The sequence below is a fragment of the Lagopus muta genome, chromosome 13 (assembly GCF_023343835.1).
Source record: "Lagopus muta isolate bLagMut1 chromosome 13, bLagMut1 primary, whole genome shotgun sequence".
NCBI classification, from domain to species: Eukaryota; Metazoa; Chordata; class Aves; order Galliformes; family Phasianidae; genus Lagopus; species Lagopus muta.
The window spans coordinates 4,338,046-4,359,596 of record NC_064445.1 but is presented as its reverse complement, the minus strand read 5'-3'; the positions used below and the strand labels follow the sequence as shown (position 1 = coordinate 4,359,596).

At 48.8% G+C, this 21,551-nt stretch overlaps 1 protein-coding gene across 2 annotated transcripts in view; it reads left to right on the top strand.

Moving 5' to 3' along the window:
• The window catches only part of ARHGEF6 (Rac/Cdc42 guanine nucleotide exchange factor 6), a 30,574-nt gene extending 11,991 nt beyond the window's left edge, over nucleotides 1–18,583 (top strand). Inside the window, exons 6-22 of one of the 2 annotated variants that reach the window (XM_048959545.1) lie at nucleotides 1,919–1,989; nucleotides 2,928–3,022; nucleotides 4,023–4,118; nucleotides 4,700–4,822; nucleotides 5,577–5,715; nucleotides 6,695–6,754; nucleotides 8,510–8,656; nucleotides 9,260–9,346; nucleotides 10,097–10,175; nucleotides 10,328–10,461; nucleotides 10,542–10,667; nucleotides 12,886–12,906; nucleotides 13,873–13,966; nucleotides 14,470–14,559; nucleotides 15,265–15,364; nucleotides 16,166–16,220; nucleotides 16,517–18,583. In XM_048959545.1, the coding sequence (XP_048815502.1) occupies nucleotides 1,919–1,989; nucleotides 2,928–3,022; nucleotides 4,023–4,118; nucleotides 4,700–4,822; nucleotides 5,577–5,715; nucleotides 6,695–6,754; nucleotides 8,510–8,656; nucleotides 9,260–9,346; nucleotides 10,097–10,175; nucleotides 10,328–10,461; nucleotides 10,542–10,667; nucleotides 12,886–12,906; nucleotides 13,873–13,966; nucleotides 14,470–14,559; nucleotides 15,265–15,364; nucleotides 16,166–16,220; nucleotides 16,517–16,657 (1,658 nt within the window). In that variant the 3' untranslated portion in view covers nucleotides 16,658–18,583. The remainder of the gene's footprint in view (nucleotides 1–1,918; nucleotides 1,990–2,927; nucleotides 3,023–4,022; nucleotides 4,119–4,699; nucleotides 4,823–5,576; nucleotides 5,716–6,694; nucleotides 6,755–8,509; nucleotides 8,657–9,259; nucleotides 9,347–10,096; nucleotides 10,176–10,327; nucleotides 10,462–10,541; nucleotides 10,668–12,885; nucleotides 12,907–13,872; nucleotides 13,967–14,469; nucleotides 14,560–15,264; nucleotides 15,365–16,165; nucleotides 16,221–16,516) is intronic. The other variant, XM_048959546.1, reaches the window with a different exon arrangement.
• The last annotated feature ends 2,968 nt before the right edge of the window (nucleotides 18,584–21,551 follow it).

Here is a 21,551-nt window from a genome sequence, read left to right as displayed (position 1 = left end):
TGCTGGCAGCACACGGCTGCAGGACAGGGCTGGAGGTGCTGTGTGGGTCTGCTTGCCTCTTGTTGTTACGGAAGCTCTCAGGTCACTCCAGTGTCGAAGCACAGAATTGGCTTTTTGTTAGAAACCTCCATCAGGCAGTGCATTTGCCTTCGAGCTTGCCATTTTTGGCAGGAGCGGAATTGATGCTCACGGTCTCTGCAAAGAAAGCAACAATAACTATATGGCCATAAGGAACGGTCCCCTCTTTTTGTGCATAGCCATGGCTGATTTCACAGAGCACATTTCCCCCCAGATGCATCTTCTGCTGCGAAGCTACGGGCGATATTGAGAAAGGGACAGCAAGGGAACGATCCGCCTGATGACATTTGCCTTTATTGAGCTGTGTCTCAAGTGTCCTTAACATCTTCTGCAATGTGATTTTAACCAGATGTAGGGTGAGGATGGCACGCAGCATGCCCCCGGCGAGCCAGGCAGCTTCACCCTGTTGTGCTTCTCAGGCTGCTATGTGACAGCAGATTTGTTTTTTTGACAAAATTCAACTTTAATTTCTTGTTGTGTCTCGAGGGCTTCCCAGAGATGCAGACCTGTTGTGAGGCATCAGGAGTGGTATGAAGAGTGGCTGTAAAATGCACAGCCCCCATTAGGTATTGTTGCTCCCACTCTTGCAAGCGGAAAAAAAAAAAAGCAAAGGAAGGAAGAACAAAACTAATGAGTGAGTGTTCAGAAATAGGTCAGTTTTTATTTCATTCTAAATGAAACAATCTTTGTTAGGATATCTCATCTCCCGCTATTTCCCTCTGGGAGATGATGTCTGAGCTGGAGCAGGACGTTGCAGCAGACTGAGGGCTCATCTGGCACAAGCCAGGAATCACTAATTAAGTCCGTGAGTGGAGAAGAGCAGCGTTTTATAAAAGGAGAGCAGTACTCAGTCCCATGGGGAAGGCTGGGAGGGAGAAATAGCAGCACCTCATGGAGGCAAAGGACAAATTCTCCACGAAGGTGGACAAAGCCTTTCCCTCCCTGCCCTCCCATCTCAGGTGGGAGTGGGATCCTCACAGGGTGCAGGCACAAAGCTGAGGATGCTCTCTCCAGGCTCACACTGCAGTGGTGCAGGAAGCACCAGCTAACCCCTGGTGCCAGGGACAGCCCTTGCTGTGAGCTGGGGAGCTGCTGTCCTCGCCTCCAAAGTGCGAGACGTGTCACTCGAAATAGAGTCGCTGTTTTTTCAGCAGTGTCTGCATTGCACTCTGCTGTGTCCTGAGCATGCCCTTTGGGTGGAGATAAGCAGGGACAGAGCTCCTGGCTGGAAGTGACAGGAAATTCTACAAGGGCAATAATTAGACAGTATGTCATGCTGCCGTTTCCCAGCAGCTAAATTTATCAGTTCCAGCTTCTCTCCTGCTATCGGTGTGAATGTAATTGCCTTCCCAAGTGTGTATGGGGAGAAAGGCCCTCTGAGGGACTCAGCACAGGGACAGCATCTCTGGGGATCAAATGCAGCCTGCAGTAGTGGGTCTGCTGCAGGGAATGTGCTTTTCTGGGGGAGAAGCACCAGAGCAGGGATCTGTGCGGAGGTGAGTGTGTGTGCATGCATGCGTGGCATCCACAGCCATTTGGCAGATGCACAAGAAATACAAGACAAGAACTGACTGCCAGGTTTGTGTGAGCTTTGTTTCTTCAAATCTCCCTTCGTTCACAGCTCTTGTATTGCAGGGTTCAGCTCACTGATTGCTGGTGGCTTCTAATGCCCTGTGAGTTGCAGGGTCCGTCCCTTTGCTCCCTGTTTTTATGAAGCAAACAGATCCCTGTGTGTTACATGGGTGATGTCATATTTGCTGGACATGATGCAGCAGTGACTTCTCCTGCTGGAGTGAGCTGTGCTCTATCATTTATTGATATATTTTTTTTCTCTGTACAGATAAACCGCTCTCTCCCAAAGCATTAAAAGGACTTGAAAGCACTCAGCTGACAAAGAATTATTACCCTGTGGTGAGTTTTAAAGTGCTGATCATACATTTTAATAACTAGCATATTATTAATCTTCTGAACTGGCTCCTTCCCTTAGAAATCACTGAAGCAATTTGTAACAATTGAGGAAGAGACTCTGTATTTAAATGCAGCTGTTGCCATTTCCTTCATTCGGGGCTGTCGAGACGATAAACCACAAATGGAAGTTGCAAAATGTCACAAAGTGAGACTTCAAGTGGACAGCTGAGATATCAGAGTGGAGGTGGCAGCTTTTAGAGCAGTGTCAGACCTCGTTGCTCAGAGAGGTGGTGGTGTCCCATCCCTGCAGACACCCAAGGTCAGGCTGGACAGGGCTCTGAGCATCTGATGGAGCTGTGGGTGTCCCTGTTCAGTGCAGGGAGTTGGAGCAAATGGCCTTTAAGTGTCCCTTCCAACTCAGTTGGTTGTATGAACAAGGTGTGCTGCATGCGGCTGCTGAGATGGAGCATCAGGATAAGGCTGATCTCGGCCTTGCAGTGGCCATTGAACTGTGCTCTGGTCTGGACTGTCCATATTTTGGCCAGTGTTGTGCCCTTGCAAGCGGTGGTCCCAGGGTGCACGCACACACCATTGGTTTGCATACCTTGGCAGCCAGTTCTGCGTGCAGGGTTAGACATGAGCCTCTTGAGGGACAAATCTTAAACTCAGATCTGAATTCACATTGTCTTCATGCCTTGCCAGAGAAGAAGGAGCCACCCTTAACACCTGCTGTCCAGGCCTCCCCCAGTTTGCAATGCACAATCCATTAGTTGGGTCCCCAGGGCTTTTCTGAGCATTCTGAGTTCTGCGTTAACAAATTTAGATGTATTTATGGGCATAAAATACACTTCTGTGGTTTTCCACACTTTGAAGCTGATGTCCTGTGTTCCTTTGACTGGTCCTGAGTACCAAGATCCTCAGTGCTCTGTCTCTCACCCTAGGTGTTGCAAAATATTCTGGAAACAGAACGAGATTATGCGAAGGAACTACAATCACTTCTGGGAACTTACTTAAGACCCCTCCAGTCTTATGATAAGTAAGATATAAGGGCATCTGAGACGGATAGAACTCTGTAAAATCAACCACAATTCATTACTTTCCTGCTTTTGAATGTTTAGGGATTGTTACTGCCCTTCTAGTAAAGCCCCACACCTCTTTGAACTAGAAAAAACAAAAACATTGGTACAAATTTCTGCTCTTTCCCATTCCCCAGCGGTCATGCAGGTGCTCAGCTGTTAGAGATGGGCATTTCTGTCTGGTCGAGGGCTGGCTGCTCCCATCCATCTGCAAGCTGCTGTGTGCATGCTTCCTGGCGGTGTGCCTTGCATGGCTTCTTCCCTTGTCATTTGTCTTGTGACTTCTCAGCCCCAGTCATCTCCTCATTGCGTTCCTCTGATTGGGGTTGCCTCTCGCTGAGCCTGAGCTGCTGCTGAGCAAGAAGCATTCTGCTTAAACTCCTTCCACATCTTGCCTTCCTTTCCCAAATCTTCATGTTGGGATGTCTCCAGCTGTGGAAATTCTCCGTGTTCTCAGCCTACCCAAACTGCAGGCAGCGAGTGGCTGAAGTGAGAGAGACAGAAGCAGGGTGACAGAAGCAGCCGTGCTGCTTATGGCGAGGAAAATTCCCACCTTAAGGAACAAAGCAATCCCTGCTTGTAGGGCTGCTCTGTTGGACCCTCCCCATGTAGGGGACCCACAGTATGAGCCCATGAAGACAAAGCTGTCTTTGTGTCTGCGCACACACCTTCCTCCCCACCCCTGGAAGAAATCCCATCTGTCTGTGTCTATTAGACAGCTCAACACGTGAGAAGATTAGCGTGATTAGGTGATTAAAATCCAATTAAGGTAATCCTTGGCAGCAGACATCTTCTCTAGGAGTCTGTGGTCTGTAGCTCACGGATCATGGATTTTGTGTTTCCCTGTGATGTGTCTTGGGAAACAAATCCTTGGTCCTTTTTGGAAGGGCTGCTTGCAGACACCATGGGACTATGCAGAGAGCTCTGCTTTGGTGCTGATTGGTGATTTGACTCTTCTAGGCTCAGTGCTGTGGACATCGCGTCATTGCTGGGAAACGTGGAGGAAATCAGTGCATTTCAGCAAACCCTGAACCAAGCCTTGGAAGATGTTGCAAAGTAAGCTTATGCCACTGCACTGGGGTTGTTAAGCTATTAAATTGCAGCTAAAAATAATAGAAAGATCCGTTCATGGACACTCCTCCTCACTTGTTAAATATAGAAAATAGCAGGATTGAAGAAAGGCAGCAGGTAGTGCTTTGGTAGGAAGGAGAAAAGAAGTTGACGTTTCTACTGTTAAGGTGTCTGCTGAATACTTGATGTGAAAGCATCACCAGCCCAAACGTGCAGACACGTGCAGCGTGTGAGATCTGGAAGGGATGAAGATGGGGGCTGCCGGTGAGCAAAGAGCAAATGCTCAGAGGTGGTGCTTTCCTCTGGGAGCCAGCTGCAGTGGGCTGCAGCATCTCATCTGCTGGGTCACCCTGTGTCCTGAGCTCTGGTGCTCAGTGGTACCACAGAACCTCAGTCCCACCTGCGTACCCTCCTCCTCCTCCTCGAAGTGAGAGGTGTGGGTGCTCCGGCTGTGCAGTGACCAACAGCCTCCCCACATACAGGTGGCTCCTGGGCAGATAGGTGAGCATGTCGTAGCTGCAGGGTGCAGATGAAGAAGCTCAATAACGGCGTGTTGATGTTCTTAGGCTCCCTGAGAACCAGCAGCGTGTGGGAGGCTGCTTTATGAACCTGATGGCCCAGTTCCGCTCCCTGTACCTGACGTACTGTGCGAACCACCCTTCTGCTGTCAATGTCCTCACGCAGCACAGGTGGGTGATGGAGGACATGGCTTTTGCCCCAGGTGTTGCCAACAGGGTGAGGAGACAGCATGGGATCCTACTGCTGGGAAAACTGCTAGGGGTCTGGGCTTTCCATTTGCCTCTCTCAGCCCTTGCGTAGCATCTCCTGTGCTTGTTATAGTCTAAAAGATCTGGGTGCTACTTCAGACCCATGGCTGCAGTGCTCACCTAGATGGGAAGATGTTCCCCTGTGCCACAATACTTCAGGCACATTGTTGCAAAGGGAGGATGTTCATTAAATCACCCCAAGTTGCCTACTTTAATGACTGAGCTGCTGTTTAGCTGGCTAGCTGCTCTGCAGTAACAGCACCTTCCTTCTCTTGAGCAGACACCTGAGTGTGTGTAAGGCTCTGCTAAAGAGCATGCTGAGCTGAAAGGCTGCAGCTGTGTCATCCCTGATGTGGCTCAGCTGTCCTCCCTGCAGCAGTGTCACAACCAAGACCCTGATCATACTGTGTAGTTCCTCCCTTTCTATAATGGAAGCTCACAATATAGTTAGTTACCTGCTGACATCCAACGTAGTTCAGCCTGGCAAAGCCCTGTGCACAAGCACCCACACCCCCATGCAGCATCCCCACTTCATTGCAGGGTATCCTTGCAGGGGAGGGTGGACTGCCTTTAAGAAAGCAGAGCTCAGAGCAGAGCACTGGCTCTGGGAGCCATCGGGAGAGCGTGCGAGGCAGCAAAACACAGCCCTGCTTCTTGTTGTTGCTTCTATTTATAGTGATGAGCTGGAGAAGTTCATGGAGAGCCAGGGTGCGGCCAACCCAGGCATTCTCATCTTAACCACGAGCCTCAGCAAACCCTTCCTGAGGCTGGACAAATACGTGACGCTTCTGCAGGAGCTGGAGAGGCACATGGAGGTAGGTGGGATGCAGGACCACCAGGCAGGCCGTGCCCCTGGGTGCCAGGGCAAGAGGAAAGCAGACCCAATAGGCTGCTTTAAAGTGGTTTGGCTTTTCCCTCTTCCAGTGTTAATTAGCAGATAATTACTCAGCAGACTTTTAGCCATGATTGTTCAAATCCACATCTGTGCCTGGGAGACCCTGCGCTATGGTGGGAGAGGTCCCCTACGTAGCTGCCAGGGGAGAGCTGAGCATGGCAGGGAGCTGCGTGCTCTTGGCAGGGTGCTGTGTGGGGTTGACAGTGGATTCGGGGACACAGACGTCATTTATTTCTCCTAGCTTCTAAGCTGTGGGAGTGGAGGTTTTATTGCATGAGTCAGTAGGATTTAAGTTGTGATGCCCTGGGAGAAGTGTGGATGTATGCAGCGTGGATGTGTGCCACAGTGTTCCCTGTACTCTTCTGCACAGCTGGAGGTGGGACAGGTCTGTTCAGGGCAGCTCTTGTCCTGGGCTCACAGGGGCTCCATCACACCCTGGTTAACTTATGATTTGCTTGGCTTCAGATCTAGATGGTGAAGACCTTACGATGTAGGGCCCTGAATGCCCAGGGTGCTGGGAGTATACCAGCATGCAGCAGCAGCAGCCAGAGATAAGAGGCAGCATCCTGCTTCCCCCTCTCTGGCCCAAGATGTGTCTTAAACCCAGGGCTTGAATTGCACCCCTGATGGCAATTCCCTTGCATGGGAGAAATCACACGCTTGATGGTGCAGTGGAATGCAAATAGAAGTTTCCTTTATAAATGTGAGACCAGAAATCCACCCTACGTGTTTGAATCGATTTTCTCTCCTCTTACTCTGTCTGCCTTATGTTCATTAAGTTAGTCTGTGGGGCTACCTGGGGGATTTGGGCTGCCTCTGGGTTTGCTGGGGCCATGGGGCACATATGGTGCAGGGCTGTGGCTGCTCGTGGCTCAGGGATTTTTCTCTCCCTTCACTAGGAGGCGCATGCAGATCATGAAGACGTCCTGAAAGCCATCACATCCTTCAAGTCTCTTGTGGTAGGTGGCGATTCTTAAAATAGAGCACTCCATTTCACGGGTGCATTTCATGAAGAATGAGTCAAGCCTGACATTTGTCTCCTCATTTAAAAAAAAAAAAAGAGAGAGAGAGAAAAGAAAACAACAAAAAAAGGTCTTTTGGGATGGAAAAGATGGTTGATAAAGATTCTTAATTTCAGGTTGCAAGCATCGTGTGCCCCTTTGGTCGTGTCTTTCAGCAGTTGTGTGCTGGCTCACAGCAGCAGAGATCTCCAGCTCTGAGTGCTGCTGCAGAGCTGTGTGTGGGCAGTGCTGGGGCCTTTTCATCTCCTTTTGCTTTGCACCTTCATCATGTGCCACCTGATGCTGTTGGTTGAGATGTGCCCCATGGGCATCCCTGGCCGAGGCGCATGTGTATGTGGCTCCTGGTGTTGTGGCCATCAGTGAGGAACGGACAAATGGCAGCAAAATGATGAGTCACAGGCACGTAGCAGTGCTGTTTCTGTGTTCTGTGCTACCTACTCCCCTCAAAGTCTTGGTACAATGAAACGAAAAAGAGGAGTGAAAGCCATCCACATGCACAAAGGTTTCATCTAGCAAAGCTTTTTTCAGTTATTATAAAAGCTATCGTCTCTCTTTCTTTGTAGTCACTAAATACCTTTCACTATAACCACTCCAGATGTGGTCCAACTTCCTTCCTTAGCATGGCAGATGCAGGTTTCATTGCTTAGCAGTGCAGATAAAAGATGGGGAGGAGAAAGTTCATAGAAAACAGGAAAGGGTGACCATGTTACATTTACTTAGAAACTCAACTCCCGTTCCATTTATTCTAGAAGGGGAATGATTCTGTGAAATCGTAATGTGTCATAAATCTTTAGGAATGCCCATACGTGACAAATGCCCATAAGTGATAGATGGTTTTACTTGAATTGTGCACTGAGCAACGCAATGTAATGATGGCAGGACTAGAAGGGTTCGGTGTGGGTTTGAGGTTTGATGGGCAGGGATGCTTCTCATGGTCCCACAGTGTCTGGGGTCAGAGAGGTGAAAGCAGGGACTGCAGAGCCCTGCTGTGTGCTGCCTCTGCTTAGTCTGTGAGGAACTGCTGTGCACTTGTAAGAATTTGTGAGCATCTATAAGCATCGCAGCAGCCTTGTGCAGCTCCTAAAGTTCCCTTCTGTGCTGCTCCACTGCGCTGCTGAAATGCTTTGCCAAATTCTTGATGCAGATTCTGATAAGAGAATATCTGCACATCCGATTTCTGGGGGCTGTGCACCACTGCAGGGATAACTCTTTTTGCTGCTTCAGCAAAATGGGACGAACCTCTCTGAGCACCAGCAAAATGAGAAACATTTAGCTGTGTGGCTCGCTTGGTTTGGAAAATGTGACCCTGTACTCTCAGAGGTAGGGCTGGTTTGGAAAGAAAATTTGCTCAGTGCAATTTGCAATTTGTTTGACATTTTAACGTATTCATTACACCATAAATCAGCGTGGTGTAATTTTTGACAAGATTTGTGAAGTAGAGCTGAAGCAGCGATGCTTCTACAAGATGGCAACTATTTTTCATGAGTGATAGTATTGACCTTTGCTGGGTTTTTGTCATCATTCTGGGTTCCTTTTGTGGTAAAGCAGTAGAACTGGTAGCCCTTCGGTGCAGTGTGATCCCCTGAGTGCTGAGCCCAGCATGGCTGATGGGTGAAACCATCTTTGTTGGAATGGTTTGGGGTTGTGCTGGCCCTTTTGCTAACAGAGTGCTCCATGGTGATTGATTTGCAGTCACAGTGCCAGGAGCTGAGGAAGAGGAAACAACTTGAGCTGCAGATCCTTTCCGAATCCATCCAGCGCTGGGAAGGAGAGGACATAAAAACAATGGGAAACATCATTTACATGTCCCAGGTCATGGTGCAGAGTGGGAGCAGCGAGGTGAGTGCATCTCCTGCATGAACACATCATGCCCTGATGCTCTATTAACACGGTGCATGACTTTCCCTCTTTTTCCCCCATGACTTACTCTGAGCAGTGAGAGATGAGGGTGCCTTTATGGCACGTATTAATGTCACCTGTTGCCACGTCCTGCATGCATTTTGCAACAGGCAAAACCCACTGCCCAAGTGTCACACCTGTGCTTTCAGCAGGCACCCACCAATAGTGTTAGACCCGTTAATACTGTGTGTTTGTTGTCTTCTCAGTGGGATGCTGCCTGTTAGCATCAACTTGGTTGCTTCCCTATGACCTGTTATACAAAGCCCTGCAGAGTCCAGTCCCTGAGTTCTGTTTGGGATGTGAAGTGCTGTGGACCTGAGGTCTTGGTGTTCTGATGGAGAGGGGAAATCGGTAATATCTTCAAAATCAGCAGGATGTGGATGGAACTGTTTGCTCAGAAAAGCCAATGCAGAAATAAGATGCTATTAAAAAAAAAAGCTAAAATGAGTGGTTTGGGGTTGGTCCTTCTTAGACTGCATGCAGGTTTGGTTTGCTGCAGGGAAGTGCTTCAGACTGGCCTAACCTCCATTCTTGTCCTGGCAGGAGAAAGAAGAGCGATATTTCTTGTTGTTCTCCAATGTTTTGCTCATGCTATCTGCAAGCCCACGGATGAGCGGGTTCATCTATCAGGTAGGCACGCTTGATTTGAAGCTGCAAGGCATCAGGTGTGGAAAGGATATCAGATATCTCTTTATCAAATTCAAATCTCTGTTGTGATGTAAATGGGCTGGGAAGCAGGGCCACGTGTGCCAGAACACACTGTGAGCACCTCTGTGCTGCCAGCAGGTTAGACAGCATTTGGGAAGTGTGAGTGCTGCGAAATGAGAGCACAAAACCACACCGTGCCTGTCCTGCATGCTGTTCTCAAGCATTTAGTGTGTGTTGGGTGTCCTGAGCTCGCTGTAGGGTTTTTCCCTATACAAACTGTCTGTCAGTGGACGATATCTCACAGTCATATGTGAAGGTGATGAGGCAGACGTTGAAGGTTTGGGAAGGATTTGGCTGAGTTTTGAGATGTCACCCAGCAGTGGGAGGGAGGTGAACGGGCAGCGCATCACGCAAAGCAGAAGCTCAGGGAGGGTGTTCAGAAGGACCAGGGGAAGTTGGTAGTCCTGGCTTCTGTGTAAAAAGGGTGAGTAGAAAGAGTGGCAGGTGAGCTGGGGGTGACTCAGCTGTCATGGGAGCCTCTGCTCAGTGGTTTAACCTACTTGTGCAGGGAAATCTAGATCCATACATCAGAGGCACCTCTTCCTGCAGTCTGAGGCCTTCACAAATTAGTTTCTAATGACAATTCCCAAAGAAAGGAATCAGCAGAAAGGAGCAGAACAATGCCCACACAGGAGGCAGTCTCAGACACTGATTCCTGCTCATTTCTCTTAGGGAAGGCTGCCTTTAACAGGAATGACACTGACAAAGCTGGAAGATGCTGAAGGGAATGAGCATGTGTTTGAAATCGCAGGTCAGTGTGTGGCCTCTGTCTGGCTGCCTCTGCAGCTGCCATCAGTGCCAGCCCTTCTTCTCCTCTTTGCTCTTGTACTGCGTGCTGTCCAAGTTCTGGGCATCTCCCTGTGCTAACCCAGCTAAAGCCAGTTGTTTGACCCACTGCTGCAGGGAACATGATGGAACGCATCACCGTGTCCTGCAGCACCAGCCAGGACTTGCACGAGTGGCTTGAGCACTTGCAGAGGCTGACCAAAGGGACGTGCAACACCGTGTCCAAAACGCAGTCCTGGAGCGCCCATTCGGTAAGCAAGCCTTCTCCCAGCCTGCCTGCTGCCCACTGTTCCTCAATGCTGGCTGAGCTTTTTCTCATTCATTTTCTCAGACATTTGGCTCCACTGGACAGATCCGTGGTCCTCTGGAGCCCCCCAAAATCCTCAAACCCTGGAGCTTGAGCTGCCTCCGTCCTGCTCCTCCCCTCCGACCGTCGGCAGCACTGAGTTACAAAGAGGTAATGCTGTGTGCATGGTGAGCACCGTGATTCCATAGCACTTGTGTTCAGGCATCTTACCCCAGAGAAGCTTTGCTGCTCCTTTAGAAAACAGGGATACTGAGATAAAATGCTGTGCAAATGAGTGATGCATGCTGGTTGCTGCAGCTGGCTTTGAGCTGCAAGTGAAGCATGACCGTGTGCGTTTGCAGGATCAGCCCCATCCCTGGTATCAAGCCCACAGCTGCACTGGGGGATGGAGAGACAGGCCTGGTGTTTTGTATAATTTATATATTTGTTTTGGTGGCTAGAGCAGGGCAGTGCAGCAGCCATGATGTTTGATTCCGTATTCACACACCCATCACCCACTGGGATATGTAGCATCCCCCACAACAACCCCCAGCCTGGGGTAGGAGGCGGCGTGGGGAAACCCAAAATAAACCCCCGCTCCCATTCTCACCCCCCACTGCAACTGCAGCACCGTCCTTCCCTACCTTGCGTTAAACTTTTGGGATTACTCACCAGTAACACAGCAACGTTCCTCTTACTGACTGAGCACTCTGGTTCTGACTCACCGGCCTTTCTGGGTACAGCAGCATGGGAGCATCACTGTCTGGGCTCCCAGGGGGATAGAGATGGGGTGGGTACAGGGCTCATGGCCAGCTCAGCCCCCCCAGCTCTCAGGGGCAACAGCCAGAGGGCTGTGGGGCTGTTGTACCAGGCAGAGATTTTTAGGTAGCTTCAATGTGTTTTGATATATTCCTTAAAATTCACAAAACAATGAGTTTCACTTTGGGAATTAAATTAATCCGAAACCAAATGAACAGGTGGGAAACCACCCTTAAGCTTTGCATGTTGCAAATCCTTGATGTAGACTAAACAGCCTTGTGCTTTCACTGTGCACTAAAATCTAGGGAGAGGCTTTAGTTAGAGAAGCATTTTTTTCTGCGTGAAAGTACAAGAGTGAGATTTATTTATAATAGAGGCCAAAACCACAGATTGAGTGATTTCGTTAGTACCGCAGTCTCCTTTGCAATTTCTCACTCACTCCCTGCCGTGGATTCTTTTACACCATTGGTGTAAAGGAGGTGAGGGGTGGTGCAGGAGGCAGGGAGCCCCGAGGGGCTGCACGCAGCACTTGGAAGGCCCAAAAATGTGGTGTGGGTGGGAGCAGGGTATCACAGCACCCCCAGCCTTCATGAGCCTTCATTGGCAGGCAGTGATGCAGAGCCCTCTGATAGCTGAGAGCTTCTCTACCACTTCCATGTGATAGCCCTGGGCATGCAGCCCATGGCCCTGCAGTGGCAATTGCAGTTGTTGACCCCAGATTATGCTGCAGCACAAAATGAGTGATGCTAACAGCTCAGCACAAGTCTCCTTGCTTCTATAATGAACAAATAGAACCATTTCAAGTGTCTCTTGCAGGGAAGAGCGTGGGGGAGTTTGATTAAAAGATGAGAGATTTTCAGACATCCATTGTTACTTTAATTGGCTTCTGATGGTGTAGGATGGGATGGCACAGTCTTGTGCATTTCCTCATACCTAGCTGTGTTCAGGAAACCCCAGAACCTGCTTGCGTACCGCACAGCACTGCTGTTATTTCCATTGAAATTGGGTCATTTTTCCTGTTCTGTTTCCAGTAATCATTTGCAATGACAGAGCAGGTGCTGTGGGTAAAGCGGTGTGCCCGGATTCAGGTTAGTTAGCAAACTGAGAAAGGTTTACAGGTGATTTCCATTTCTTTTTTTGTCAGTTGCATTAGGTGAAGGGTTTTTTTAGCACTGGGATTTGTAACTTCTGCTGGTCGGAGCAGCAGGAGAGCCATGCAGTGCCCTCTGAGAAGCCACAGCCCTGGGCTCTGCCATAGGTCGGGTAGAGCACTGCATCCCTTCATCCCCAGGCACCAGTCCTATGGATGTCAGCCCGTTTTAAGCACCGTTCTCTTAAACAAGCAACATCTACTGAAACCTCCCATTAACCCAGGAAGCATGCTCTCTATTTGGATGTGTTCAGAGTGGATTAATGCCCGCTTCCCATGCGTTTCCCATGTAACTTTTTCAGTTTTGCATGACGCCATTCTCCTTTGCATGCTGATAGCAGAAGCAGTGTGGAGGGTGTGACGAATTAATCACAACACTAACATTTAAATGTGTTTTAGAATTGTGGATTTAAAGGACTCGGTCAGTAAAATCATCAGTCTCTCACACTCATCTTCTCTTTCTTTGCATATTCATTGTAGAGGATGTCTTATATTTTGAAGGTAAGGGTAGATACATCTCTTTGGCTTGTTGTGGCAAAGACTGCTTGGTGCTGTTCATGCTTCTTGTGCTTGCAACCCTCGTTTTGCCTGGCTGTATCCATAACATAACACGAGAGTCAGTGGCAATTGGCAAATGCTGAGAGATCTCTCAAGAAGGATTTAGGACCCTGGTACTAAAACTTCCTGGCATGCCTCATCATTCCTTAAAATTGGAATTGCATGTAACCTATTAATATACTAATTCCTAATCAGGAAGGTGTGTAACTCAGTGAAGGAGACAAAGAGCTTGTGTTCCTTCCTTGTGAAGCCATAGCAAACACTAACTGTGTGTGTTTGTTTGTTCTCTGTGTATGTTGGGGGGTATTTGTACTCTCAAGCAAATGCTGTGCATTGATAAGCAATGTCATTTGCTATTTTTTTAATTAGAAATCTAATTGTGTCAAGGAAATAATATTTTAAAGTTTTCTGACAGAGGCCACATTACTGATAAGCAAACCCAAAGTGCTGTGAATGTGGCTGAGTTCTTTGGCCAAAGGCTGTTAGCTGAGGGATGTCTGCTAAAGGAGCGTGTCCTGTCCCAGACCTGCAGGTGCAATTAGGAAACATTTCTACTCAGCGAGGTGATGGGGTCACTGCCCCTGGAGGTGCTCCTGAACCATGGGGATGTGGCACTGAGGGATGTGGTGATGGGCATGGTGGGGAGGGTTGGGGCTGGCCTTGGGGATCTTAGTGGTCTTTTCCAACCTGAATGATTCTATGAATTCCCACCTCTGTGAGAGGGAGCGGTGGACACAGAACTGTACGTGGGAAAAGCAAAGAACACCATTTCCCCCAGTGCTGTCATTGTCTGCTTTGTAGTTCTGTAATGCTTTGTGCAGAACGCCAATAGCTGCATTCAGCCCGAGCTGCTCTGCTGCTGGAGCTGCCTTTGGTGCTGGTTAAACACAATGCTCTGTTTCCCTGTAGGACTCCAGCAAAAGTCCAAAAACCATGAAGAAGTTTCTTCCAAAAAGGAAAACTGAGAGAAAAGCATCAGATGAAGAGTTTGTTATTAGGAAAAGTAAGTGCTGATTCTTTCTCTCTTCTTTTCTGAAGTTTGAGCTCAGCAGTCTTCATGGGGCCTTGAGAAGGGCTTTTCTTACCTTGCAGGACGTGGCACAGCAGTGAGCTCATGTGCTGCTGCGACTCCAGGTGTATGCAGACCTTGAGCTGGGGGTGCATGGGGCAGCACCATGGCCCTCAGTGTGTGATTCCCACCACGAGACCACATGGCTGTGGTTTGTTGTGGCCACAAAGCCAAGGAGCTGCTTGAAAGTAGTGAGACACTGTGCTGGGCCCGAGTTCTGCCAGGCAGCAAGAAGTGTGCCTTCACACCATTTAGTCATGGTGCTCAATGTCACAGGATGTTGCAAAGGCCAGAAAATGTGAAGGAGCTCAAGAAGGAATTAGGGAAAGTCCCAAGGCTATCAGTCAAGGAAACAACACTCTCTTGCCCAAAGGCTGGGAGAGATGAATGCAGAGAGCTTGGCTTTTGCAGCAGCTGATGTCTGTGCTGTGTTCCAGGTACTGCTGCACTGGAGGAAGATGCTCAGATCCTGAAGGTGATCGAGGCGTACTGCACCGGGGCGGGCTTCCAGCAGGCACTCAGCTCAGGTGGGCACACAGCAGGTTCTTGAATGCTCCTTCTGCCTGTGACACTGATAACCCTCTGGGAAAAAACAGCTTGTTACATCAGTGAGCAGTGAGACTCATGTTAGGAAACTGTGTGGTGTTCAATCTTTGAGATAAGGGAGCTTCATCTACTCAGTGGTTTAGTTGCCATTGTTTTTCTTCTAAACACAGAGAATGAGCAGATAGGAGGGCAGATGAGACACAGCTACTTCACCAGCACTTGTTAGGAATTAAACAACCTAGTCAGTGCCTGTGGCTGTCAGCACTGAAAACCTGATGCTAATCTCAGGTTGCATGTAGCTTTAGAAAGGAAGCATGAATATTATCTCTCCATCAGCTGCGTATTTAAGAACGAGCTGCTTCATAAGAACCTATCTACCATCTTCAACTCTGGAAATAAAACTATTTATCACTGCTGGTAAGATGTCAAATTAAATCACTGAACTATCAAATAATGGCATGTTTGTGAAAGGGAGACTGTGTTCTTCAGAGAGCTCCTGACCCTCACTGAGGCATTTCATTTATAAGTAATGATGGAGCTTTGAGTGCTCCGAGTGCTCCTGGAAGCTGTCCCTCGCTGCTCTGGCTCAGCAGCACACCCAGCCCCTGCTTTGCCCTCCCAGCCTCTGCTGTGAGCTCCAGGAAAAGTCTCCCTTTTTCTTCCTGATGAGCACTTCTTGCATGCAGGCTCCCGTAAAGACTCCATCCCCCAAGTCCTTCTTCCCGAGGAGGAGAAAATCATCATTGAGGAAACGAGGAGCAATGGTCAGACTGTCACGGAGGAAAAGTAAGTGAGGCTGCAGACCCCTGGCCAAGCTGCTGCCTTGTCCCCAGAGCACCAGGCTGTTCCAGTGGCTATTTTCTCCCTTTTTAAGTACAGAGCTGCATTCTCAGCAGCTCAGAGATGGCTGCGTCCCTCTGGGAGCCCACGCACAGGTCCTGAGAGCCAACATATGGAGTCCCAGCGCTCCTCTGGGTGTAGTGAACTGGGTCAGGGAGGACAGAACCAAACAAGTGGCTTTGTTGTTTGTTTTTCTTTTCCAACTGCAGACACTGTGGTCTGCTGCTGCCCCTTGAAGTGCTGCCCGAGTGCTCCCAGGCTGCTCCATAGCTTCAGTATTGGGGTGGTGGTGTTGGCCCCCTCCTCTCACCCAGGCAGTGCATTCTTCCTAGGTTTACTTTTTGCATCACAGCCTGATGGATTTGAGGCTGCTCTGCAAGATACGCTTCAGTTTAAAAACCATTGTTATTATTTTTTGCAGTAGCATAAACAAGGAAACCAAACCGCAGACCTTGTTGATAACTTCAAGACAGCAAAGCAGGGTTGGTTTGGTTTGTTGGTTGTTTTTTTTTTTAAGTTTTGAGAAAAGAGATGTGAATTTTTGCTCTTGAGTGACCTCAGTGGCAGCAGTGCCTTTGGCCATGCAATGCTTGTAATGGAGAAAAAGAAAATACAAAGAAAAGAGGGAAACAGGAGATGGAAGCACATTGCCTCAGTCGCCAAGCTCCCAGTGCTGTTGCTGTTTTACTGCACTTCTGCTCATGTTTTCGTTTGATTTCTGTTTTCTTGCATTTTTTCTTTTTGCAGGAGCCTTGTTGACACAGTTTATGCACTGAAAGACGAAGTGAAGGAACTGAAACAGGTAATTGCAGGGGTTCTGTTTGTGCTCTGAGTTGGCCGGGCGATGTCTGGGAGAAATCTCACCTGGTCCCACCCTGTAGCTGCAGACACACTGCTGCTTCCATGCCCTTCTGCCAGTGTTGAGGGTCTGCTTGAACAAATCAGACCCCAAATAGCCCATGTGGTTCAACTCCCAGACGGGCAGTGACCCTGGCACTTTGTCACACGTGCCACATGCTCCTGGCACCTTGGCACCTTGGCTTGTGGAGCACATGGGTGTTAACCACCCCATTCTTCCTTTATTTTTCCGCTTTGTAGGAGAACAAAAGGATGAAGCAATGTTTGGAGGAAGAGCTGAAGTCCCGGAAGGATCTGGAGAAGCTGGTGCGGCGGCTGCTGAAGCAGACAGATGAGTGCAGCAGGGAGGAGACGGGACGCAAATCATCGCTGATTGCCTGAGCTCGAGGAGAAGCTGCTGGCAGTGTGACCTCAGGTATCTTTTGGGAAGCAGAACTGGATCCTTTGCCTCTTCTTCCTCCTCATTTTGTTGGTCCGGGGAATTTTGTTACCAAAAAAAAAAAAAGAAAAAAAAATAGTTTTTCTTCCATCCAATAAGGAAATCAAACAAACAAGCAGTCTATCACAACTCAAGCATCAGTGAGCGGTCCGTGATTCACAATCCATCTGCAGCAGCTGATACCTCATTGGAGCAAACCCAGCCTGTGCCAGTGACTGCCGCTCACAGAGGGTCTGGCAGCAGTTTCCCATCACTTCTTGATGCTTTCATTCTCTTCAAAAGCACCAGTACCTATTTATTGAATGAAAACATTACTGAGATGGCAATGAGCAGAAACCAAAAAGCACCATGCTCCTTTTTTCAGATAATCACGACTGGGGAAGATATTCCCATCCACCTTCTTCTTCCCCATTTATTGACTGTAGTGAACTACAGCCCAGCAATACTGCAGTTCCTGCGTGGCCTCAATACTGATTAAAACATGCAATTAACACAAAGGCGTTTTAATTCCTTGGGGAAGTCAAACCTGGAGCACCTGTCAGAGCACACGGGAAGGTGTGTTGCACAGTACTGCCTCCTAAGAGCTCATTGTTAGCACAACAGGTAATGCCTCCAGCCCCTTTTCTTAAGCATGACCAGGAACTCTTACCCCCTGCTTTCTTTTCACTTGGAGTGTCCACGTATTATATGAGTTTATAGTTTTGCTGTGCTTCCCCTCGCAGGATATGCTTTTCTCTATATGAAATGCAAACACTGCTTGACAGCAAAAACACCCCCCAGATATGCTCGTCCCCTGCTCCCTTCTGCCCACATTAGGCTCCTGCCTGAAGGCCAGGATGGCCGCTTCTCCCCCATTGCCCCAAAGGGGCTTTTCTTATAGGAAAAAAGGAACTTTTGGGATAGGAAAGGTATTTATATTTAGTCTTTGACAAGAGCTGGAATGCTCCTGGGGCAAGGACGTGCAGCACCTCCCAGATCCCTGCATAGCTCCTTGAACACAGCACACGGACAACATGCATATGTATCCAGTTATCTTCACTTTATTTGGTGTTACACCCTAGTTTATCACTGATGTTTTCCTTCCTTCCTTGCAACATTTACAATTAACCTCCTGTTAATTATAAGCCTTCAGTGTATCACATGGCAGCACGGTCCCTGTGCATGCAGACGCACTGCAGCTCCTTACAGTCCTACGTCGGTCATGAAGGATATAACAGAGGCAATAATTACAGTTCTCTCCTTGCAATTAAAATTCAGACAGAACATAGCAAAGAGTCTTTAGGGAGAGCTGGACCCTGCTGTGCTGGTAAGCCATTTCCCAGCATAACCACCTTCCTGCATATGCTGGGGCTTGGCTGCACTGCTGTCTGCCCCAGCATCATCATGCCCAAAGGTGGGCTGGGCTGGGGCTCACACCATGCAGTCAGCACAAGGAGGAAAACCAAGGGCCATTTGTACACCTAGGAGAGGGTAGGAATGTTTCCCCACTGCCCACAGTTTAGTTGAAACCCGTGCTGTGTATATATGCATGTTTGTAAGATGTAAGGTGGCGGAGGGTGCACTGGGATGGGTTGGATCAGGCGTTTGTTAAGAGCTAGAAGCCAAAAAAATAAAATAAAAAGGAAAAGAAGCCATGCCGGATGGACAGCAATGTTTCCATATTTACTTTGTTTACAGTGCTTTGTAAATAGGTTCCAGTGAGTCTGTCTTTAGATGGATGTTGTGTCAGCTGCCTTCCACTTTATCTTTGTCACGTAGGTTTATTTACTGTAACTACTTGTGCAAGTTCAACTTTTCTAACATGTTTTTATTTTGGACAGTTTTTTAATTGACATTTTCAACAAATAAAGGATAAAAATTGCTTCTTAGCCCTTTGTGTCCATCTCCCCTCTCTCTGGGGCTGCACCCAGGGAAGCAAGTTGGTGCAGCACGAGAACCTGCTGAGCACTCAGCAAGTACAGCAGCACTTGCTATGGGCATCTCTTATTTCAGAGAAAAGGGACTGAAATGCTGCATTCTGCACTCTGACACACTTGACACTAGGGAAATGCTGATGTGGATGGTCACCATGGCATTTAGGGGTCATTCCCATTGGTGCTGGGGCAGGGAGATGTGTTTCCATCCCCTGAGCCCCAGTTGTGTCCTGTTGTCAGGAATGCTTTATGGAGAGAAGCTCTTCTCCATCGTGCCACTTGGTTGCTGTAGATAAGCCACTTCCTGCCTGTTTTAATTTTTTTTTTTTTCTTTTTTTTTTTCTTTTTTTTTTTGTTACTGCTTTATCTTTTTTTTTCTGGGGATTAGGTGTGGTGACAGGATTTCCTTTGGTCTACTGCTTGGACAAGTCCTCTCTTGCACCCTGGTATCTTTAACTCTTTGATGGGACACTCAGTGGTACTTCAGGAAACTGCAGAGCCAGAGCAGTGCTACATCCAGACCTGAGTGTCCTTGAGCATCAAATGGTCCAGAGACCAAACGCAAAGCAACCCTCAGCTCATTTTGGAGGGAGCACCTACCTTCCCACGGCCCCATGGGGCCAAATCCAGGTCTTAACCAGAGCCCCCCACTCTCTACTGAACATGGACCCCATTTATCCCCTTCTCTTACACCAGGTCCCTTTGCACAAGCAAAATAACACAGGCAGCGCTAGCATCCTCCAGGCAACAGAGCTGGACATCAAAAACCACCAGTGTGAGAACAGACCCAAAAAGCAGCTTAATGTGTGCAGTTAGACCCCCAGAGAGGCTGGGGCAGCCTGAGAGGTGCCCATTTGGTGCCACGTGCCAGGGCAGCTGCCACCACAATGTATTCATCTTCCCCTTGGCCCCTTTTCACTTCTTCGCTCAGGAAGGAGAAAAATCAGCTTAGAAACCGTAAATTCCACAGCCCAGTAAGTGACAGCGGGGCCCTGCAGTGAGGGAAAAATCAGAGTATTGATAATCTTCAAACTTTCCACGGGGAGAGGAAAGCTGCAGCACCACGGAGGGGAGGAGAACAAAGCAGCCCAGGAAAAGGCCATGGGCTGAGCCAGACAGCTGGATGGTGACACACACATCGCCTCTCCTCCCACGTGCAGCCTCTCATCAGCATCCCACAGGCTATTTTTGGCAAGTGAAGAAACAGAGGCAAGAAACAAGAGCCCCAGGAAAGGCAGCGGTGCGAGGCTAGGAGACTCGCTGGAAGGGAGAGATAGCATTTAACAGCTTTCCAGCCCAGCAGCACCTCTATTCCTGAGGGCGCTACCCTCCTCACCCAGATCCTTACAGGCTCTGACCTTGTGCACCACACCATCCCATCCACCTGCTGCAAAGCAGGAAGGAGAACCTTGCATCACCCAGGCAAAACAAAAGACCTCTTCCAGCCAGGTGCTATAAATCCCCTAAATGAGCCCCTCCAGCTGTACCTCATGCTACCCTCCTGCTCTCCTGCCCTTGCTTGGAAACGCACCCAGCCCTGCCCTGCATCTCCACTGTGTCCCAATGTGTTTGGGGCCAGCTGTCCCCACTGTGTCCCTTGCACTGTCCTGATGCCCTGTTGATCCCCATACTCTGTGTAGGACAACAAGAGGTCACACTAGGAAGGGTTTGCAGCATTCAAAGCAGACAAAACCCCCATCCATGGGGCACAATGTTGTGCAAAGCCCCATTGCAGCAGGTGCTGTGGGGTGCATGGCTCAGCGATGCTCTGCAGCCTGCATGATGCTTCAGATACACTCAGGAACGGAGACCCCAAATGTCAAAATGCATTGCAAAACACCACCACAGCCACATGCAGCTCCTTCACATTGTGCAGTTTCCCATGCACTTTGGGCTAGTCCCTCTGTCCATAAATATGAGGCAGTTTTAGCTCAAGTTAAATAAATAGTTTTTATACAAGGCATGGTACAAGAACGCTCCGTTCTCAGACAAAGTTATGCGGCTTTGGAGAACAGCCACAAAACTGCAAATTAAATTATGACAAAACCAAGCAGGCAGAGCAATCCTGCTCTCTGACTCTGTGGAGGCAGCAATGGGCACCCACCACTGGTATGTCCAACCTGGCAGCACCTGCACTTGAGCACCGCAGCAGGACCAGGCCCACTGCCTCATGATGCCATGCAAACCCTAGGAAGCACCCACATCTGATATCTCCTCCACTTGCAGACTTGTTGCCTCCAGGAGTGTTCCCAATCTCTGTGCATCACCTTGTGCTCCTGCCACCTCAGTGCTTTCCTGCTCCCATTGAGGACAGCTAGAGAGAGGCAACATGTCCAAACCTGACAACAGTGGCAAAAGCCCCTTGCACAGGGGCTCTCTATCTGGTATGAGAGCATTCTCTTGGGCAAATTTGGTTCACCAAAAGCAGAACAACACCAGTGCCTTACCAGAGCTCTGGGTTGAAAGCAGCAGCCACCCCCAGCCATCAACAGTGTTTTTGATGATGGTTGAATTTCAACCAGCGCAAACTTGGCCATGTTGAGCAAGAAGGCTGAGTCCTGTAGGCAGTTATGAGTGGAAAAAAGGAGTTCTCAGCATAATACACTTAGAGTGGCAATAATGTATCACCAACAGCCAACACGCAGGGACAGTGCCTGGCTGATCGATTCCTTTAGAGGAGACGTTCTTCAGCCTTTTAACGTTTTTTTTCCGTTGATGTTCTGTAAGCAGATGGGTACAGGAGATATGCATGAACTTAGCATGGCTGGAGCACCCTGAGCCGTCCTATGGTGTTAGGAAGGAAAGAGCATTGGTAGAGTTTGCTAAATTATGGGGCGTAATTGGGCCAGCAGAGCAGGGCATGGTGGACCAGACACGCAACGCTACCAATGAAAGAAAAAAGAAAAGTGCAGACAACGACAGC